The sequence below is a fragment of the Caloenas nicobarica genome, chromosome 7 (genome assembly GCF_036013445.1).
Source record: "Caloenas nicobarica isolate bCalNic1 chromosome 7, bCalNic1.hap1, whole genome shotgun sequence".
Taxonomy (NCBI): Eukaryota; Metazoa; Chordata; class Aves; order Columbiformes; family Columbidae; genus Caloenas; species Caloenas nicobarica.
Genome location: NC_088251.1, coordinates 8,853,259 through 8,870,483, shown reverse-complemented (window position 1 = coordinate 8,870,483; position 17,225 = coordinate 8,853,259). Strand labels below are relative to the sequence as shown.

Sequence of the window (17,225 nt, the reverse complement as noted above, 5' to 3'; positions counted from 1 at the left end):
CAATTTCATAGATGGGAGTTTCCAGGAAACTTTTTTTTTTTTAATGGATTGTAATACACCAGTTAAGCTGATGAATTCTAGATATAAGTCCTCCCACCACTGATAGCCCTATGAAGGAATAAACCACTGCTCAATATTAATGAAAAACACAAACTGAATTTTAGGAACTACTGGGAGGAATAGAGAATATTGTTATACCTCTGTACAAACATCCACATTATGCTACATGTTGAATACAGTTTTATTACACAATTTTTCAAGGGCTATAGTAGAATTTAAAAAATAAAGGTAAAAAGGATAATCAAAGGCATGGACTGGGTCTTGCACAAAATGCATCTAAATAAATTATGACCGCTTATCTTGGAACATGAGGTACCTGGATAAAAGATACAACAGAATTCTAATAAACTCACAAGTGATGAGACGCAGGTGAACACAGAAAGACTTTTAATCACCTCTTCCAATTCAAGAATGAGGAAGCTTCAGATGAAGTTACTTGGCAATAGGTTTAAAACAAACAAAAGGGAATATAGTTCCATAAAACCCATAGGAAAGCTCTGGAACACACTACTACAAGATGTTGTGCTTTCAAAGGCATTTTTCTAGCTTGAGTACTTCTGCACATTGAAGTCTCCTTTGTCCCAGGACAGCCACACAGAGAGAGCTGCACCTATATCCAAACTGCTTTTGACTATTGAGATTCCAATTCGGCTTTTTATTCTTCTTTCCCTCCTCTCTGTCAGTGATAAAATATTTCTCCACACCTGAATACACTTGCTGTCATAAAGTATCTTGCCACTACACAAAAAACCAGGCTGACTGTGAAGCAATTTAGCCTATTCACCAGCTAAAATCCAAGATCCAATGCCAGTCCTCACTTACCCAGATCCTCAGGAGTGTCAAATAACCGCTCGCACAAGTAGTAGTCATCAGGATTCAAGTAGGGCAGTTGCTTCAGCAAGCTCTGCTTTGGAATGAGATACAAGACCTCTGCAATATCCCCATCCTCAATAATGGACATCCTTTTGATTGAATTTCGGAATTTCACCTTTTCCAGCACCAATTCTTCAGTTTTACTTGATCCACACAGCTTCCCAAAGCTGTTGAAGATGGGGAAAGACGGCATTTCTATTCAGAAGCAGCCAGGAAAAGCAACTTCTGGTGCTTGTAGTCAGTCTACTACTCACGGCACACTGCCCTTACCAATCCTTCTCTTTTTCTCTTATCCAGCAAAGGAGATTAAGGAAGATATATTTTTAGTGATTATCTTCCAGAGATTATGTCAGTATGCTTAGTCAGGTGACGCCATCTAGAACTATTGTAATCAGTTGCAACTCATCCCTGGGAATGCAAAAATCAAAAGTAAAATCATAAAGAGTATCTGAAAATCAGATTAATATTCAGGACAAGAGAAAGAACGTAACGGAGGTATATAAGAGGATTAGTTTAAAATCAAAAAACCTTGCTGTGTCAAAAATCTTATTATGGAAGAATCATCATCATAAGCTACAAATGTGCATCTGTGCACATAATCTACCGTGCCCCTGCTCCATGCCAGGTCATACGTGTGCTACAGCAAAAAGGTTACAGGAAAGGTAGAACATGTTGGTCCTTCTTTTTGAGGAATGTGCAAGGGCTGGCTAGCACTGCTTCATAAGCAGATTTCTTTAGAGAATTCCTTCTGCGGCTTTCACTGCCTATTCCAAACAAAAGCCCTTAAGCTTTCCCCTAAGTATGAAGGGTTGGTTTGCCTGTGCTCTTCCTCTCCGCTTTCCTGTGTAGCCAACAGCAGAAGCTTTGCAGATACCACAGATACTTCCTGCTTCACTTACAAGAAGTATTTACATTAATCCAATTCCAGTGACTTGCTAATCTAATCATCTAATGAATATTTCTCCCTGGGTAAAGACAGAGTTAATCATCAACGGGGCACTGGAAAGTCACAGGAAATTCCAAAGCAAAAGAAAAAAAGAGGGGGGGGGTAAAAAAAAAAAAAAAAAAAAGAAAAAGAAAAAAAAAAAGAACCAACCAACCAACAAAAAAACAAACAGGAAAACCACATGCATCATCTGCAAGAGAAAGTTACAGGTAGACCAGGACCTGCTCAGAGACAACTTCAGGTTCTTTACTCAGCCAGACTCCCAAACTGTGCAGACTGTGTTTGGCCCAGGTTTCAATTCCCCTTAACACAGAGAAGTTTGCTACAGCTGCAAAATGACCTGCTGAAATAATTGCACTGCTTCCAGTTAGGCTTTTGCTAAATTAGAAGGTGGAAAAAACACTAACAGGCTTACTGAGCACAGAGAGAAACCGTCATTTAATTGTTCCCTTGAAACCCAGATTTCAAGTACTATCTATAGATGGAGACAGGCTTGGAAGATTGCTTTATTTACTATTTTAAAGAGAAAATATCATCTCACAAATCCAGACCTTGATCACCTAGTATTACACACCTCCTATGAGATCCTTTGCTTTTTATTTGTCAAGTAGGACGTCTATGTTATCTTGAAAATAAGCCTGAAATCACAGTTCTCCTTAAACAGCTGTTGTCCTGGGTTTATAACCAGTCATGGACACAGTGGGTCAAAGCTGGAATAAATCAGCACCACTGTACTAGATTTGATGCGTTGATGCTAATGTACATTTGAGGAAGAGCTGTGGCTCAATAAAACAGCATTTTGAGGTCTGCCTTACAGTATCTTCTATCAGATCAGAAATCTCAGCAAATGCTGTGTTTCAAGTGTTCCCCCTAGGAAATGAAGCTTTGTGACAATTTTTCACTCTCTCCCAGATTTCACAACCTATTGACCTGCACACCACAGCCACTCGGTGGAAAAAGACAGATCATCTGAAACTCCTAAAGCTTCTCCCACTTCAGCTGAAGGTGGATCACCATTCCGTGCCTAAAGCAAAGGGATGACTCATAGGAGACAGCTGATGCACTCATAACACAGCTACCTCTCAGCTTAGCATAGGAATATCTATTTGTTGCTGGATAATCAGTGACGGATGTTGACATCTGACAACAGCAGTGCCAACTATCCCGTCTCCCCAACACGTCAAGGTGGACTTCACCCTTTGAGGTAGGCGAGGTAAAAGTACACATTGCTCTGACGCTAACTCAGAACCCTCAGAAAGCAGAAAGGTGAGCTGTACAGGAACTTTTTTAACTGTTCCAACATTTGCAACCCCAGCGTGAGCTTGGGGGGCAGCGGAGGTCCGTGCCCCTTTCCCACAGCATCCCCGCCACGGGAGCAGTCAGCCCGTGACTGCTGTAGAAGGGTCTGATGTTATTTCAGATAGCGAAGTATAATCCAGGCTCCTCCTACCAGCAAGACGTGGGATCGGTGGGGGACCATGGGAACAGCTCTGTTTAGACTAGCATTTTGTAACCCTAACATGTCACTGGAGAAGCATCCTGCTTAATTAAAAGTAAGAGAGACCACTCTAATGATGCCCCTTTCCAGCCCTGGCTATTGCTGTCATTGTCTGATAACTACAATCTCAAAGGCCGCATACTAGCTGAAGCTTATAACACAAAGCAATATGATTTTTTTGTGTTTTTTAAGTACAGAGTATGTCTTCAACAGCCTCTATCATGTTAATATGCACTATAAAAGAGGGCAAAAAGTAGAAGTGAGCAAAATAAGACCAGGAAGCATCACAGTGGCTCCCGAGCCAGACGAAGGGCTGTTTGGAGCGGTTGGCTCCGAGGGTCAGATCCTGGTGTCCAAGGTAAAGGACAAACAGCCGTGTACACCACACAGTGACCAGGCATCGGCATTTAGCCATAGCCATAATCAAAAAGACAGTGGCAATCTCCCGCCACTTAAGTCAGGCACTCGATTAAGTGGAAAAGATTGATTTCTAATGTTCTTGCTGAAGAGAAAAGAAAAAGGCAGAAAACACAAGGGCACAACCCTGTCCTTATGTTTCTTGAAACACATTCTCAGGAATCCAAGGCGCCCAACCCAGAAGCAGCGTTGAGGAAATTTCCTCAGTATTTGCCAAGTAGCAAAATAATTTTCAATGACTGCCAACTCAGAGCCGTACCTAGTCCAAGTACTCAGTGCTGGGGGCTCGAGGCTTCGCAGAGCGCAGTTTGAGGTATGGGCGCTTTCCAGACTGACCGTTCCCACAAGGGACTGGCTATGAGACAGGAATTAGGCAGACTACCTACTTTAAATATTTTATCTCCTTACCAACTTTATAAATATTTTATTTCTAAGTATTTTCAGCCATCTCAAGGTCATTTCCTGTTCAATTCCTTCTGAATTTACCAAACTCATTGGCTGCCTCGATGATAAAAATACATACACGTTTCATAGGCAACCGGGAATAGAAGCTTCTGTAGTAATGCTACTGGAATAGAAGAACCAAAAAAAATTTGAAAGCAATCCACAAATAAATTGCACAACAGAAGAGCAGGTGCTGAATAACAGCAAAAATTAGACACCAAGGGCTAAAATCATAGTAGAAGAAACATCTTTTCATCCTCCTGAACAACACTCAGGATTAAACTGGCCCTGCAGCTAAATAAAAGGCAGAAATGTGTAGTGCACTAATGCTGCCTTTAATTGCTTCTGCCATCAGAATTAAACTGCCTGCAAATACATTTCACTGTGACTTTATTCTTGCATTGAAAGCAACAAAAAGTCCAACCAAAAAAAAAATAAAATTGAACTCCGTCATACTACTTCAGCAAAACCTAAGTGCAAAGAAAAATCAAAATACAAACACAGAAAACAATGTAAAACAAAATGAAATTTTCCTTTCCCCTGATACCACATCAGAGGGTAACGCATTTACTGCACAGGTAGACGGCCCCAAACGATGTTTCACGCATCTATCCAAGGCAACAGGATAATTTTCTTCTCCCATGTGTGAATTCTCAAAGATATTGAGAGTAAGGAGAAGGGGAAAAAAAATTTAAAAGGTCCTTCACATAAATGAAAAATGAGCAAGCGTTATGTCTATTTATACCAAGAAGTATAGTTATCCAACCAATAAAATAGTTAAAAGAGCAAAAGAGAGAGTAAAAAAATAGTTCTAACATTCAAGTACACACACACAGATAAAAAGAAACAAAATCTTTCTCCTTGTGGTAAAATTACTCCACACGTGCAGCTTTTTCACTTTTGACACACACAATTTACTTACTCAAGACCGCAGGGTGATGTACAAAACACTCAGCTATTTACTGTGAACTTGAGGAAACACTTCATCACATAACGGAGACCAAGAAATCCACACGCACATCTTTAATTTCTTTACCTAAATGTCCAAAACAGGCCGTCATCTTCTGGGCATAGTGACACAAGCCATTGTCGCTGGGGGGTTCCTCGCCCAGGACCTGCTCGCTCATGGCTTCAGGAGGAGCTGCCTCTCCCTGCAGAGTCACCCAGCTCCTGCTTGCTTGAGACTGAGAAGCCAACAGAGCTTCCTCTTCCAATTTATCTCCATTAATAATTCAGGTACTACGTAAAACTTGCTGAGCTTTAAAAACCGGTAGCACAAAGCTACTTTGTGGCTTTTGAAGTAATCATGTTATTAGCCCTTAAAAAGTATCGCAGCTTATTATATTCCAATAGCTTACAGAAAATATCTTCAAATTGCAACAAAATCCATTCTCTTGCTGCACAGGTGGAACTATTGGTGGCATTATGCTCAGATCAGTGAGACATTTAAAATACTCACCCAGCTCAGACCCAGAAACAGAATTACCACATAAAGAAGTGTGTTACAATATACTCCAGCAAGCAAACACATCCACTGCTGTAACAGCACCACTAGTTCACCTTATATTGCCACGCACCACTTCTCAATGCTATAGATCTTCTGGGGACTAAAATCAAACAAAAACAGAGCCCAAGTACTAACATCATATTTTCTGGCACTTTCTAGCATGAAGTATTTCAAACAAACTAAAGCACCACAGCCAGGAGCACCAGGAAAAGGGTATTTTCTCAGCTCCCTCACCGGAGGTGAAGCTCATCTTATCTTAGCCATCTTGGCTGAGAAGAAAATACCCAAGAACTGACCCAGCAATCCTGCTCTGGGCCAGCTGCAGCCACCACACATACCTGTATCTGTTCTGCTCTCCAGAGACCAGGGCAGAGCGCTGCCAGACTAACTAGGAGAGAAAGAGCATTAACAACAACCAAAAAAATCCACTACAAATCACACAATCAGTGACACCTGTTCAGCTAAATACTTGCAGAAGGGCTTTGGCTGTACTCTCTGACTCAGGTGACCATTACCAATGAACAACAGGTGTTCCTCATAAACAAATATGATCCTGGTCCACCACACCTGGTTTTTTCTCCATTCACTTAACACTTGCTGCTTCTGCACTAAGATCACATCCACTCAGGAAAAAATATTTAGTAGAGATCATATAATGACTGCTGATGTCCACACTGAGCACTGTTACTACCAGGTAGACAATTTAAAAAGAGATCTCTACTAGTACATCTAGATGTAAATTTTACAACGGATTGAGAAGCCTGGTTATTAATATTTAATATTACTTAAACAAATTTATTGTCTATAAAAGCATAAGGCATTCGTGTCTTTTATCGTGCTACGGGCTATGAAGGATCCACATAGACAGGAATTTTACAGTCCACAGGTCTCTACCAAGTTAGTTTACTGGTTTCAGCCCATACAAGGTTCTATAAGGTAAGCTATACTACTGCCTGTGGCAGGAGGAACATAAAGACCACAAAGCCCCAGGGCATCTCTATCCTGGAAAAAAAAAAGAGTGGCTTACTGAAAAGGGCTCACTCAAATTGATATCAAAGGTAAAATGATTTGTGTTATAACTCAGCTGAGGAACCCAATTAAGCACGAGTCTCCCATATAGGCTTGTTAAGAAGTTGTCAAGTCAAAATTTTTTCTTCACTGCTATTAGAACTGACATTTAACTAATCATTAGCCCAACTCCACCCAAAACACCTGCTTCTGCAGCACACACGTGCAAAATGCGGTATTAAAGATCTGTTTCAAAGTCTGTCAAGTCCATGAGGTCTGTGAAAGGACAGCAGCCAGTTCAAGTCTGAATAGGACATTTGTATCATCTTCCATCAAATATTACATCAAATCTACATCTACATCAAATATTAACTCTTTGAAAAGCCATCTGGGGATCTCCTGAGGTTGCGCGCTGCAAATTTCATCTCATCTTTATACACTAACAGCAAGATTTGCATGCACAAATTATTTTGTTAAACTAATTCAGAAATAAGAAAGCAAATGTTGTTTTATGCATTGATTTCTTCTTGCTGTTCATTCCAAAACACACATGAAACATCGCTTTGCCCTTTATTCTTCTGTTACAGTTTGCACCCAAGAAAAAACGCAGCTACATTTTTATCTCAGGCTTAACTAAGACCACATGGTGACAATTTCCTTTCCCAACCGATGACATTTGCAAAATCTTCCAGCTGAAGTAAAGCATTGTGCTCAGCTTCCTGTTATCAACCATGGCTGAGAACTTCCATGGCACATGAGCCCTTGATAACAAAAGAGCAGCTTTGCTGGGCAGGCAGCAGAACAAGCTCTTGGCAACGCTGTTCCCTTTGCTGTATGTTCAGAAACTGAACCTGACTCACTTCCCTAAACCCCTGAACCCACCAAGTTTACCCTTCAGTGAAGCAGTGCATATAAAGATTAAACAAACAAAAAAAATCTAAACAATAAGCTTGAGATTATATCTAATAATCTTCTTCTTGGACAAAAGAGAGAGCAGCAGCAGCCATTTACCATCATGTGCTTTTATTAGCTGGCCTGAAATAGTACACAGAAAAATCAATCACCAAATGAAATATTTAAATGATGGGATGGGGGGAAACAACAATGTCAGGTAGCAAAGTATTGTCTACTACCTCTGGAAGCCTTAAAACATTCCTTTCAAGCATCAGGTATCAGCCACTGTCAGGGATCACATGTACAACCACCGGGAATGAAATGGTTTGAATCCATTTCATAACTACATTGTTTCTATATCGGATAATCCACTTCCACCAAGAATACTGCAAATAAATAAGAGTTAATCTATTAACAAAACCATCTGTAGAACTTTAAGTTCGCTAACAAAATATTAACTCTTTCGACAGTGCTGTTCTGTGGAACTGGAAAACAAACCCCAACAAACAATAACTTCCACTTTCCTTGTACTTCTCAAACTCACCAACTGGAACATTTTTAAGAGAGATTTCTCAAATGATTTTTTTTGCCTTTTGCAGGAAACTGGTATCTTTGAAGGTTATCCAGTTTCATTTTTAAAATTATTTCTTCTACCAGGTTTAAAGCTAAAGCAAAGACAGACAACTAAATCCCCAACCTGTGACAGAAAAACGGCAGTGCCTTTGGAGGCAGAAAGCTGAAAATTCATGCATTCAGAACTGGACCTCAATCTGCCAAAGGAACCCAGAAATAATGTGCAATTCCTATGGCACTGCACCTGCAATGCTGATTTATTTTCCTATTAATGATCAAAGGCCTCTGGGATGATGCTGCACTAAGACAAGTACTGGTGAAGAATGTCACCAACATCCACATGAATTACTGCCACATCCAGAACAGCCTATGGAGATCCCATTCTACCACATTTAAATAAGCAGCAAAACCATTTGCTGAAATCCATTTTTAGTATTTAATGCCATCACAGCTACCAAGGTATGTGCTTCCATAATCAATTATTCAAATTATTAATAAATACTGAGATTAATAGCAAGAAATTAAGACTGAAGGGCTGAAATGCTAACCTGGGATTTGAGAAACCTGCAGCCACTGCTCTCCCACAGACTTGTTCATCTCTGAGCCATTCCCTTAATCTCTTTTACTGCATTTCCCATATCACTTTCCCCCCTCACACGGGAATTGTAACAATTGGTACATTAACGACTGAAGTTTTCAGATTTTGTGATACTGGGAACTATAGAAGTACCACAGACAACACTAGGGAGTAACTAGTTAGCAATAAAAAAAAGAGGTCATGTTAAGCATAGCTGAGTGCTTCTCCTTGATCTTAATTACCTTCCAACTTCATTACTGTATTTCTTAATGATTTTCCAACAGATCGCAGCCCTTATTTAACACTAAAAGTGCTCATTTCCCCTGGAGAATCATGTTACCAGATAAGGCAAACATAACTAACTCTGTACATCTTCTCTCATCTGAAAACTCCATTTTTATCTCTTCTGCCCCAAACAAGCAAAATCTCTGTTGCTCCAGTTGCTGTGACTAGAAGAGTGCACAGTTATCCGGTTATGACAAAACGCATGATCCAACCAAAGGCTATTTACCTTACTTTATTAATTCTAATGTTTATTTCGGACTAGTCATGGGAAAAAAAAAAATCTCTGTCCTCAACTATTTTCAGACATAAAATTACAGTGTGTGCATTAATGGATCCATCTATTGCATTATTACAAGATGAGGTGGTTCAGCATTTCATTTCCTGGCAACACAAGGCTAATCTATTGATCTGTAATGTCAAGAACACTGCACCATGTATTCCTACAGCAAAACCAATCTTTTTTACTTACAGCAGGAAAAAAAAACACAACTGTAATTGCTGACAAGTCATGCAATTTTGTGGGTAGGATATAGTGAGAACTATATGAAATATAAATATAAAAATGCTGCACTTCCAAGACTCTGTATGATCGAACAACTGACTCAACAACACGATTCCAGTGCTTGCCTACCTCAAAGCTTACAAATAACTCCACGACTTCCATGGGGCCACGCACTGTGCTTGAAGTTAAAGAGACTCTTAAGCCACTCTAGGGAATAATTAGCAAAAAGGATCCTGGCAGAAGCTGGCAGTCCTTCAGATATTCAGTACCAAAATGTTGTGGTTTGTTGTTTGTGTTTTTTTTTTTTTTCCTACTCAGCAATGTTTAGGTATCTTTTATTCAAACAGATATTTGAGAAGCAAATAAGTACTGTGGAAAAGCATTTAAAATTTTTAATTTTCTTCTGTTTACTTGTGGTCATTACTGTGTAACAGTTAAGCCTGTAATAGCCTGTAAAGAACCAAACAATCAAATCAAATAAAAAACAAACAAACCACAACTAAATTATATTAGCTAAAGGCCTGAAGAGCTGAAGATGGTACATTAAAATAGCTCCCTATTGTGTTTCATTTTAATTTTGCTTTCCAGACAATCACAAAGGTAGCTTCAAGTGAGCGAAGACTTTCAAGATAAATGTAATTCTTTTAATCAGAATTTTTCTTTTCTTTTCTTGAACTTCAACATTTTTTCTTCCAGCTGAGAGAAGAAACTCTTTGTAACATTCTCTTCTCAATGTAGACTTCATAGTAACTGAGACAGGAATAAGTTGGAAAGCAAAGAGATGAAAGTTGAAAGCTCAGTGTTCTCTCAATCTTCATATTTATTTCTTGTACCTTTACAAAGAGCGATGTGTTACAAGCATGACACCAAAGAAAGCACCACTCCACTTGTTACGTATTAAAATAAAGTGGATATTATTATACTCTCTCTTCTGACAAGTCACATGATTACGGAAATATGCACAGCAACTTTATTCAAATGCTGAACAAATAATTATATCAGAAGAAAGGTTCCCCTAGGCCACTGCAGGACTTCTTGAACATCTTAGTTTAACATTCTCCATTCTCTCCTACCAGTGGATCTTCTGTAGATGTAGAACCAGCACATGTGATCATAGAAGAATTAAGTCTTTCTCTTGCTGCATCAAACTCTCGAGGTCTCCAACATCACAGCCACTCTTGGAGCATGGCATAACTCTAACAGAACAACTTTTGCAGTCATGGTGCCCTCTCCTAGCTTCAGTGAAGCCCTGAAAGAGATTCCTTCTTCATACTATAAGGACTAATTCAAGCACCTACCAGAAGCCGGCACAAACTTTTTGTCAATGTCTGTCAAAACTAAGAATAGGAGGTTACCTTTCTATATAGTGGAAAGTATGGCAGCAAGATACAGGATGCCAGAAATGACATCAGACCAGTTCATCCGCTGCCAACATTCCTACTAAAAGCAGCTTTAAATATGCTGTGTTGGCTACTCTTTGGTTTGTAATTAAATGAATCCTACGGCGCCGCTGAACCCTTCCCCTGGCGGTCAGCGCTATCTCCTGGTGCGATCAGCCGCACTCACACCAGCCATCGAGAGCCACGTTAAAAACCCAGAAACCGTCAGATAAGCAAAACTATGACTCTACGAGCAGCTCACTTCTCACACAGGGACCGTGCTTTGGACAGGCAAAAATGAGGCCTGGACACATCTGAAAAAACAATTGATGGGGCAGACAAAAGATTTGGAATTTGGTTTAATTTATTCATGACAGGAAATTACATATATTGTATCATGTACCTCAGGGTCTCATTTTGCTTGGGTTTTTTTCCCTCAATTTTTAAGAGCAATCTACTTTAATAAATTCTGTAATCTGGCAACAGCCAGAAAAACACAGCAAACTCCCAAACCTGGCAGGACATTAAAAAGGACAAACATGTCCTTGACCTAACAACAGGTACGGCTGGGATTGTTCTTTTCCACTGTCACTCAAGACACAATAGGCCTTATCTCATGGTATTTCCCTGACATGTACAACATTGTGAAGCTGTGCCCATCAAATCCTATGAGAGTTATTCAAAGGTAGTGCTACATCAAGAGTCTTGATCCTGCAGGGGAAGCAGAGGGCATTCAGCACCTAGCAAGCTACAATTTTGGAACAGAAGGTAGGAAATAAGGTCTTACAATACTGGAAATAACAGTTTCAGTGGTATCATAAACATAGGAGTGGTGAATGAGTCAAATGGAATAGCTACAAAGAATCGAAGACCACTTTGTCAACTGCTTGATTGATATTTACCATATTATATTTGCAACAATGATCTACAGCAGCATTTCTTCAGCGAGAATTTCTTGATCTTATCCTGCCACTGCTTGACCAAATTCCATCTCTTGAGGTTATTTGGTTTGGCCAGTTAAGGTCATATGTGTCGTGGGCTACTAACAAAAGGAGTTTTTCCAGCAGGTGAACTTTAAATGAAAGTGTAGGTTTAAAATTATTTTTAAATAAACTGTAACTAAAACACGATGTAAAGTCCAGATGGTTACATTAAACGTTGCGTCTAGACAGTTCCTCCACAATGGGAACTGATTCTGCAGTTTATGTAGAGTGCAAAGTACTTCTACTAGCGCAAACTAGGAGGTCTGTTCATTTGTGTTTTTAAGTGTAAACACTCCTTCAGTCTAAAGCAAAGTTTAGTTTTATTTGTGTTGATATTACCACTGTGGTACTTATTTAATATACAGATTTACCACTGACACAAATCAATGACAAAAAAAAATTCCCTTTTCCACGCAGATCAGCCTCAGCATCACTTCTGGTATTAACACTCTCTACGCATCTTCAGTGTTTTGGTAGCTGTTTTGCTCTGGTACGATTTAGGAATAGTTCTGCAATTCAGAATAGCAAAACAACAGCAAAAACAAAAACAAGAATTAAAGAAAGTAGGCAAGCCAGCCAACCTGTCAGGCTGTGCTAATAAAAATTGATTGATGAACTACTTCTAGCAGCATAAAGCAATATTTTCAGATGAATCAGTTAAAACAGGTGCTGACCATCACAGGACTTATCAGTAGAGAACCTTATGTTATAAACATATGTTGTGCATATTTTCAGATTGAAACTAGCTGGAAGCTTCCTGCTATTTCCTTTTTAACTATGAATGAATTACAAGATAATGCATTATTTTATACTGGTTTTCTGATTGTTTTATTATTGAGTTTTTTCCCCACACTTATGATTTCTTTGGAATCCAAACCCTTCCAGTACTTTTCCTAGAACCAATTAATTGATTCTGAAGAAGTACGAGATGTCAGTTCTCCAGCTGCTTACCGGATTATCATCAGAATAAGGTCAGGCCTTCTGATCCAAAATAGACAACCAACAGAAAGAAGTAGTGGATCATTTTTCTAGAATGTGAAAGCCAGCATGTGAAACTGCTTAAAAACTAAAGAAAAATATAACAATCTGTTCTGATTACCCACTTTAATGGAATTACATGTGTCCATCTCACAGGATGCACCAGTGAGAAGAGGTTTTCACATCCACAGATGAGGTCACCTGCACTGGCCAAAGCAGGCAGAGATATATAAGCAAGACCTCCCCAGTTCTCAGTCTATCTGGTCAGGAGGTGGAGAATCAGGTATTCAGCCCAACCTCACTGTAATTAAGCCCCACAGGACTTGGACAAATGTTAATTTGGTCGGTATGTTCACATAATGATATAGTAGTTTCCCATATCGCAACAATTTAACCAAATGCTATCGTATTGTACTTCTGAGGAGAAAAAGTTATATTAACATAATAAATCCAAAATAGTACTTTAAAAATAAATAGTAAAGAAATAAGGAGGGAAAAAGAAGTAATTTTGCGCACTTAATTCAGCACACGTTGAGAGAAACAACAGAAACAGAACTGTTATATCTAGTTCCACATTAGGTTGTGTGGCCTAGAAGACTAACTAGCAATGGAAAAAGGGGTTTTTTGTTGTTGTTGTTATAAACAGTAGAGAGTTGGGGTTGTGGGCTCTTTTGAAGGTAAATTGACGCTTTTCATGAAGATAAGTACACAGTTCTTTAATATGTCTACCTGCACATTTTTTAAGCTCCAGACCCATAAAGATAGATGATATCTGTGTGAGATGTTATTTTAAGTGACAAATATTGGATTAGACAATATAAAGAAAAAATAAGACTTCACTTCTTCCAGTTCTAACCCCTGAAGTCAAAGGGATACCCTAAAGGTTTATTTATCTGCCCAAGCATAACAAACAAAACAACTACGCACCCTTGAGTTACCAAGAAAGCTAAATATATCTTTTTATATTTATGCCTCTTCGCCCACCTTTTCAGAAGATTGTGGTATAAAAAGAGAGAAATGTTTACTAAGCAAACTGAGATTTGCATGCCTCTTGGATTCAAAGAGTATCTACTTTGTTGTAACTTACCACCAAAACTGTGCTGAACATGCTTTTGGTGTTTAGAAGCTAAGTGCTTTGACTCACACCTCCTAGTAGCTCCGTGCGGGTTGCTACGCGTTGGGATTCTGTGCTATACGGTCACACCTGCAGCACCTTTGCTCAAGGAACAAGTGCTGCTCAGCGGCAGCTGCTCCGGGTCCCGCTGCCAGCAAACAGCGGTGACAGCCGGTGGCAGGACAGCCAGGACTCGTAGGTGTGCCCGGTCACTAAGTCACACTTTGTACAACAACGTTTCCTCAGGTTAAGTTCCAAAGAAAGCTGCCCTCAACAGCACCCTAAAACAGATCAGTTATCAACTTTTCATTCAAAGCATTAATTAATAATACTCTGACCTTTTGTGCCACCTTTCATTACAAGACTTTAAAAGCTCTTTGTACAGAACCTGCCCCACAGCAATAGCATGCTGGCATCATCTTTACTGAGAAACTGCAAAACAGAGCAGTGAGGTACCTCTCACAAAAATACACACAGACAACAAGCCTGGTTTTAATTGCACTGAGTTGTGCTCTGCTCCTTATATTAAAAAAATCCAGTCCAGGGGACAAACATATGGCTACATGCACGCACTGGTCAGCCCTGTCACAAAGTTCACTGTTCACAGAATACAACAGACTGAGAAGTTTAACTGTTAAATCAGTAAAGGAAAAACAAACTAAAATTAAGAAATTGCTCTAGCAACAAACATCCCAATTTCAGTCCAACAGAACTTCCTCAGCCTGGTTTTCTTCTGTAAATCCAAGAATTAATGTCCTATGGATGGCTTAACCTATGACATTATCAATAGAGAATTCAATAGCAGAGCTATAGCCCAGGACGAACCTTTGCCATTTGCGGAGCTCTGATGTATTTCTACTTCCATTTGGGCTCTCAAGCAGTAGTGTTCCTGGACCTCAAAAGCTACAGCCTTTCGGAGGACAGATGACAAGCTGGAGGAACAGCAGAGATCCTTCTCACTCTATGGCTTTACTCCTCGTATTTCCTGGGTTGAACAGGACTAAGGGAGTGGCCTGAGCAAAACAGGTGTGTCCGTGTTCCCAAACAGTTTAAAGGAAGAGTGACTATTTTCCTCTAGATATTCTATTAGTCATCAGGACCATGGTGTGCTGTCCTTCAAACAGTGACATGTTTCCATGTATTGACCACCTCAGAGCAGCTGATACTATTGGTAACTTTCTTTTTCATACAAAAGGACCCTAACCAGCCTCAAAGGTTGACTGCAAACAGACTCAATTTTGTCCTGCAACTGTTTTCTTTCTATTTCACTCTGTCTCATCTCCACTCCACTGCTTTCAGTTACGGATATATTGCACCTAAACAAAAGGGTAAGAGCCTGTGGAAGACGGGGATCAAAGAAACACCGTTATCCCTTTCCATACACACAGCAGGGAAAGCCGAAGTCCTGGGCATCTTCTCTAAGTTCCCACAACGTCCCACCCAGACAGAGGCAATCAGGCCAACTCTAAGTGTAGACTTCCAGGCATTTCCTTCTGCGCAGTTGTACAGATCCAGAGACAAACTGTTCCACGAGCAGCTGTATTAATGAATCTTTTTTCTCTGACAGATTAGCGTGCAACATCCTCAACACCCATCAGGTTTGTTCTGTCTCCATGTAACATCCTCTTGGCAATACCATTCCCAGAAATACTCTCAGTTCCTTGCAATTTGTCTGCTTTCCCAGTTCCTCTCCATGTCCTTTAAATCCATGCACAGAACCCTTAAGCTGTCTTCCATAACTGCTTCAATATCTTCAATTTCTACCCATACCTCCTAAACCACACACTGCTTTCACTCTCATCTTTCTCCTGTACCCCAATGACTGTTTAGTATCTTTAAGTTCTGTTTCCCTGAAAAGAGGAGAGAGGGAAGACTGACAGAGCAGTTGTATAACCTTCATGTCCTAGGAAAGGAGACTGAAAAGCAGCCAAACACAAGGTGCAGACGCTGACAATTTGCAGCCCAAAACCCTCCCTAGAGCACTCTTACTGTACTGTGTACTTTACTATGGATTGAGAGATGCTGCTGTAACACAAATCCCATTTTATCACTTTAGATGACAAAAAAAAAGCTTTTTCTCCTCTAAACGTGCATGAAAAGATCCCAGAAACACACAAAAACTTTCGGGTTCCTGGGTGGGAACTGCTAAATCCAACCAAATTTTGGCCGACTATGTTTCATTCCCTGCTTCAAACACTAAATCCTGAATTTCCTGAACTCTTGACTTCATTTTGACCGCAATGAATTGTCATCTTCTCAGCGAGCTTGTTAAAAATACACACTCATGCAGACGCACAGACAAATGTAAACACAGGCACAGAATCTGGTTTCTCTGCCTTTATTCTCAGTCTGGCATTCTGCTCCTTTGGCTTTACACATTTCATTTGCTGCCAAATTAAGTGGAGTGCAGGACAGGGCGTTCACTCCGTTTGGACTTTCAACGTGCCTGACTGAAAACAATTAGCTCATCAGAAACACTGCTTTCTCTCCACCCCTGTTCTTCTTTTTAATAATCAAAGCACTCCACACTTTAATTACCGTTACTACGACTCTGATGTGGTAAGCAGATACAATTATTCCTGTTTTACAGACAAAAAAATTAAAGCACTACATTCCTAGGAAGTGCTGACCACCAGCATTTATTTATTTTGTTTACTCTGCTCCTAGATACAACTGTGTATCGTGTATCCAGCTCAGATACAACGGTGAAGAGAAGTTCTGTGGGTCCAGAAACAAGTTTTTCTGTCCTCACTGAGAGACAAATTCCTGGAGTTTCCCCCAGTGTGACTTCCACAGGTACCCACATTTATATCTTTTTTATTTAGGTGAAGAGATGAAAGAGAAGGAAGATGAGAATGATTCAATATACATCTACATACTGTACAAGTCATCATGCTCACACTAGTTATTATTAGTAGCTATAGCTTTAGACGCTATATCCGAGACACGTATTAACTTGTCTTTTGTATAGCTCTGTAGGTACATACACATCACCTCTGCAACACAATTGATTATATGTTGATTTTCATTTATGTTAAATTAACTGACCATAGCCAGTAGTTTAGTACACGACGTGAGAAGCGATCACTTCCCACACATTGTACTAGTCCTGAGTCTCATCTCGGTAATTTCTGTACACATTTCCCAATGCTGAAGGTCTAACCTCCAGAAATTCTGCAGAATTTGA

At 39.8% G+C, this 17,225-nt stretch overlaps 1 protein-coding gene across 12 annotated transcripts in view; it reads right to left on the bottom strand.

Moving 5' to 3' along the window:
- Positions 1-17,225, bottom strand: part of ABLIM1 (actin binding LIM protein 1) — a 217,201-nt gene that overhangs the window by 142,183 nt on the left and 57,793 nt on the right. The window contains exon 1 of one of the 12 annotated variants that reach the window (XM_065639519.1): positions 14,864-15,000. The exons of the other annotated variants lie outside the window; for them this stretch is intronic. Coding sequence (XP_065495591.1) covers positions 14,864-14,903 — 40 coding nt within the window. The 5' untranslated portion in view covers positions 14,904-15,000. Of the gene's footprint in view, positions 1-14,863; positions 15,001-17,225 lie in introns of those variants that run through there. 12 annotated transcript variants of the gene reach the window in all.